Source organism: Manihot esculenta, chromosome 1 (assembly GCF_001659605.2).
Source record: "Manihot esculenta cultivar AM560-2 chromosome 1, M.esculenta_v8, whole genome shotgun sequence".
NCBI classification, from domain to species: domain Eukaryota; kingdom Viridiplantae; phylum Streptophyta; class Magnoliopsida; order Malpighiales; family Euphorbiaceae; genus Manihot; species Manihot esculenta.
The window spans coordinates 28,580,845-28,586,969 of NC_035161.2; the positions used below are offsets into that span (position 1 = coordinate 28,580,845).

Consider the following 6,125-nt stretch of genomic DNA (forward strand, 5'->3'; position numbering starts at 1 on the left):
TTATATTAAAAAAATAAATTCACTTATTAAATTTATAAACCGAATTTAAACAAATATTACATTCTTATAATAAAAAAATTATTTAAATTCAATTTACCATAAATTTAATACATAAATAAATTACTTATTTATATTTTGAACTAATGAAAAGAACTGTGTTCCAAAAAGAATTGGACATTCCTTTAGGCTCTTCGTTATGCGTAAAAAGATATAAATAATTATTATTAGTACTACCGAATTGTTATTATTAGTAGTAGTACTGAATTGTTATTATCTATCAATTTTATTTTATTTTATCCTATTTCTTTATTCCACAAAGGAAGATGCATGTATTCCACTTGCATAGAATCCTCTTTACATACGTGCAAAACGTCAACTTTGAATGTCTTTACACATTGATATTAATTAAAAATTATATATATGAGTGGGATTAAAAAATCTGTTTTTTAAAAAAAAATACAAAATTTTTCTGATAGAATTAGGTGGCTAGATAATTAGGAGATTAAGAAGAATTATTTAATCAATAAAATCTGTTATTGCTTAAATAATTTTAGAAAAAAAAAAAAAAGAGAGAAGAAGAAGAATGTAATTTGGAAGGCAAAGCAATACCCAGCTTTATTAAGGACGAAAATATACATGAAGGAATTAATGAAGAGAGAAGCCAAGTTAAAGCTGCTGCTTCAAACCTGGAAAGTTTTTTTTTTTTTTTTTTTTTTTTTCCGGGAAAGTTGGGGCTTTGGATTTAATGTTTTGGTATGAGGATCCAACAAACGATACTGAACTGCTAAGCTAGTTAACGTTTTACTATAATACCCACGTAATTGTTTCAGCTTTCAATTAATTAATACTCCCACAGATAAGGCTCTTCATGCCAGAATCCCATGTCCAAACTCTCAGCTCCGACAACCTGCGGCCAAGATGATGGCAAGTAGCAGAACTTGTCAACTTGATGGCTTATGTCCTGCAGAAGATCCGGCAAGTCAATAAAAGTATCGTCCTCATGATCTCTTAATGTTGAGCTTAAGAATTCTTGAGTATCATGAGATAACTCTGTGCTATCTAGGCTGGACTCCATTTCAGCTTGATCGTGAACTTTATTGTAGTTCAAGGCAGCTGCTAGAGCAGCAGCAGCTTGAATATCTTTCGGAGATGCACTTGCCGGAATGGGAAGCTCATGAGCTAACTCTGGGAAATTGAGATGAGCTGAACGACCCTTTATTGTTAAAGCTGCTACATCGTGAGCTCGAGCGGCCATTTCTGCTGTAGGATAAGTTCCAAGCCAAATTCTTGATTTCTTCCTTGGTTCTCGGATTTCGGATACCCATTTGCCCCATTGACGCATTCTCACTCCCCGATAAGCTGGATGGCTCCTGGAATTTTCAGCAGTAATCTTTACCATTTTGTTGCTTTCATCACTGTTCTTGAGTTCCGGGTCTTGCTTAGACCTTTTTTGGTACTCCAACTCAGAGGAGGTGTTCATTGAAAAGGGAGAGGCAGTTGAAGAAGAAGAAGAATTATTCTGCGCCTCAGACTCCATATCTAGCGACCTTTCCATGGAGGAATTTAAAGGGAACGGCTTGGTGAAAATTTTGTGAATCAGCGGTTGAAACAAGATACAGATAGCTCTTGAATTTTAGGGAACTTGAGTCAATGTGAGAAGCTTTACAGAAAACGTCATTAAAGAAATGGGCCTAAGCATATAAAAGGGTTTACAGTTTTGGTTCAGGATATTTATTATTTAGTTGCCCAATATTATTATTATTAATAAATTAATTTTTATATTTTTAAAAATTTATTAAAATATTTTTTTATTAACGAAATAATTTTTCATTATCTTTTTTCTTCAAAATCCATGAAGAGTAAGAAATTTTTTTTAAAAAAATTTAATTTTACTTTCAATAACTTTTTTCTTTTTTTAAAAAAAATAATCTAATTTATTTTTCTTCAATAATTTAATTTTTAAAATCTTTTTTTTTTTACTTTTTCTTCTTATTCTTTAATAATCCAATTTTTAAAACTTAATTTTTTTTACTTTTTCTTCAATAACCTTTTTTTTATTTTTTTTCTTCTTCCTTAATAATCTAATTTTTAAATTTTCATTTTTTTCTTATTTTTTCGATAACCTAATTTTAAAATTCATTTTTTTTATAAAGATAAAAGAAAAAAATTGATTTTTTAATATATTTTTAATGATAAAAATAAATAAAATTAAACGTAAAAATTATTTTATTAATAAAAAATATTTTAATAAATTTTTAAAAATATAAAAATTAATTTATTAATAAAATCTCCCTTTTAATTATTTTGTCTGTGAATAATGCACAACAGCATCTGGCTTTTATCTTGGGTAGTCATATTGCTTCTTGGCTTTAACCAGATGTCCGACTAAAGACGTGTCATTAATTATTAGAGAAAAATTAATATTGTTCAAAAATAATATTAGACTCATATTTAAAAGGCATATTCGATAAAAAGATGACAATTTTTACTTTTATAATTAATTTTTTTAAATTTATTATAATTATAATAACTTTTTAAAATTAATTTTAATTATATTTAAATTAAATATATGTTATTATTCTCACCATATATATTGTTTGATTAACTTGAATTAAAATTTAATTAAGATGCTAAATTTTTAATTATTTTAAAATTTTAAATTATAAAATTAAAATTTTAAATTTTAATTAAATAAATGAAAATTTAGAATTTTAATCATATAATTTAGAGATTTTAATTAAAATTTAACTCAAATTAATCAAATTTTTTTATGTAATAAAAATAATAACACATCATAATGTAAATTAATTTAAATTTGATTAAAATTAATTTAAAATATTACTGTAATTAAAAGTTAAAATTTTTTAATTTAAAAATTAAAAATTTCTGACTATAAATATCAAAATCATAAAATTATGATTTTTTAGGTAATAGACCTATTTAAAATAATAATTTATTAGATTAAAGTCTAAAAAATTAAATAAAAAAATATTAAAAAACTATATTATTTTATTTATTTTTAATTTATAATTTATAATTTAATTTGTGTTAAAATAATATGATAGTGTTTATAAACTATTATTATTTTTTAATGATATAAATTCACGAGTTGTTAATTTAATATAAATTAAATTAAAATTTTAAAATAAAAAATTAATAAAATCATAATTTTTTTATTTTTTTCTAATAATAATAAAATTCCTCAGTGGCAGTGCGCATCACCAAAATTAAGAGGAAAACCCAAGTTGGTAATTTTATGAGAATGGGGAATCGCTGATGGGCCAATGCAGGTATGCTTTCTTTTGCCGAAATCAGTAGTTGTTTAAGCCACGAATTTCACGTTGAAAGCTGGCTTTGGGGTCCCCATGCGCTTTTCAGACAGACTACCGACTAATTTCCTTCCTATTTTGGATGTCGCCACTGCATGAACAATGCTAAAGTAATAATAATAATAAAATTAAGGCATCTTTTAAAAATTTATAAAATTTTTTAAAAAGTTTTTATATAATTATATATAAATTTTATTTTTTAAAATTAAAGCAGGTAGAATTTTTTATTTTAAATAAAAAATAAAAAAAATGAGAGTTTATGTGATTTGATAAAATTAATTTTTTATTTTTCTATTTTTAAATGCGCATTAAATAGTTTTTATCTTTTATTAATTATAGAGGATAAATAATGTTTATTTTAAAATTATAGAGAGTAGATAGTTATTATTTTAAAATTATAATTAAAAATTAAATAATTATATTTTTAAAATTATATGAACTAAATATTTATATTTTAAAATTATAGATATTAATTAAAAATAAGAGAATTCTAATTATTTTATAAATTATTAACTATTGAAATAGATAGAAGATAAGGATATTGAAATGAAAAGAACGATTTTGAAAAACGGAGTCTATATAGTCTATTTCTTTAAATAGAGAAATTAATTAATTTTTTTTCAAATTAGAATCGAAAATTGAGAGATTGATATATTTATCATTAAATTAATTAGTTAATTTTATTAAAATTATAAATATTAAATAATTATTTTTTATAAAATTAAATTTTTATGGATATTTTAAATTTAAATAAAAATCAAATGGACACTGCAATGTCGTTTTTTAGCCCACTTGAAGAATGAAATGAACGAAAAATATTTTTTATTTTTTAATATTTGAAATATTTAGAAAATTTAATTAATAAAAAATATTTTTTTAATTAAAAAATTAAATAATTTTAAAAAACTAACTTTTTATTTAAAAAAATAAATTATTTTCTATAATTTAAAATTTTTTTAAGATCTTCATATATAAATTTATTAATATATTTTATTTTTTAGATTAAAATTAAATAATAAAAAATAAATTACTGTATTAAATAATATTTTTCATAGAAAACACATTGTCGGATATAATGACGTTAATTCTTAAATAAAATCTAAAATAAATATAAAATTGAGAAGGAGGAAGAGCAACATTGGATTTGTTACCCTTACATAACTTTAAAAATTATAAATATATTACTTTATTTTTATTTAAAAATTTAAGTTGAACATTAATTATATTGATTTTTTATTTAAATTAATTGAAAATTTTAATTTAATATGTGTAAATAGTATTTAATTAAATTTTATAAAAAAAATAACTAACTAAACTTGAAAATTTTCATTAAAAAAATCAGTATTAAAAAAATCATTAAAAATACTGGTAATTTTAGTGGCAGATATTTGGATCCATTGCTAATTGATATAATATAATAATCGCTAAGCAGATTATATGTTCCATTAAAAAAAATTATTAAAGATATGGTAATTTTAGTGACAGATATTTGGATCCATTGGTAATTGATATAACACAATAATTATTTAAGACAGACCATATATTGACACTCGAAAATATGTCCATATAATAAGAATTTAATTAGATGATATTTAGTCCTACTAAAGGTAAACAAGATCCGGACGCTTCAAGTTTCAACTCTTCGTCAAGACTCGCTATCTCAACCTACGGGATGAAACTCCACGAGAAGTTACCGTTAGATGATGCAATCCAACAGATCTCTATTATACCTATAATTATGTGATCCTTTATCCACTGGCTAGTACCGATCCGATTTTTATGAGATGCAATAATTAACTCTATCGTCTGACAGTATAAAAACTGATGAATGCAGAGATCAAATGACGCAATCCTGACACAACTACTGTTAAGTTCAAAACATTACATTACAATCGCTCTTGTCTTTAACTTACTGACTTGAACGTCGGAGTGACTGTGGTAGACACCCACCACCTCACTCTCTTTCTTACATATTGGTTAATTACAGACAAATCCATTTCAGTCATATAAGTAATAATACTATTTACAAAGATTCATAACCTTGAATCAAAGAGGTCTTAGGGATCATTGAGAAGAAACTTTACTTGCTTATTTACTTTCCTAACACTATAGATATTAGCTAGTCATTAAAACATTTAGCTACAAACAACCTCACTAATAAGTTTTAGTAAAAACATAAATCTCACAAATTAATTCGTATATAAATTGTTTTTAGTATTATAGTAAATAGATAATACAAATAAAAATATAATTATACAATATTATTTTTTTACTTTTAATAATATAATTAATAAATTTAAAAGTATTCAAACTTTTAATAACTAGAGTAACACGTTAATTTAAAATTTGCTATGTGATATAAATAAAAATTTCATAATTATAATGTTTTAATTTATTTTAATTTGTTGATTCTTATGAATTTATTTTTACTAATTTTTATGAATTATATATATTCATATCTAAAAAAAATTACTCGTAAGTTATAATATAATATATTCTATGTTAAATACATAATAAAAGATGTATATGTTTTAAATTTCTATTAATACAATAAAAAGTAAAACTAAAAAATTAAAAATTATAAAATATGTTGAGTCGAATTAAATATTGTAAATTTATAATTTTTAAATAATTTTAATATGTTATTGCACAAAAAAACAGATATCAGCGACGGAAAATTCCGTCGCTGATAGTCTAAAACCCGTCGCTGACACTTTCAGTGACGGATTTCAAATGGCCCAAGATTTATCGCTTAAATCATATCGATTCTCACAGATTAAAAACATTAGCGACAAG

The 6,125-nt window shown here is 22.9% G+C and overlaps 1 protein-coding gene across 1 annotated transcript; it reads right to left on the reverse strand.

Moving 5' to 3' along the window:
* Positions 1-690: 690 nt before the first annotated feature.
* On the reverse strand, positions 691-1,676 carry LOC110609541 (ethylene-responsive transcription factor ERF038). The gene has a single exon (XM_021749182.2). It carries the CDS (start codon positions 1,553-1,555, stop codon positions 842-844), a length of 714 nt encoding a protein of 237 aa, XP_021604874.2. The 5' UTR covers positions 1,556-1,676; the 3' UTR covers positions 691-841.
* Between the last annotated feature and the right edge of the window lie 4,449 nt (positions 1,677-6,125).

What these genes read in the sequence shown, in the direction of transcription:
- LOC110609541 (XM_021749182.2), bottom strand. Translation starts at nt 1,555, where the DNA reads ATGGAAAGGTCGCTAGATATGGAGTCTGAGGCGCAGAATAATTCTTCT.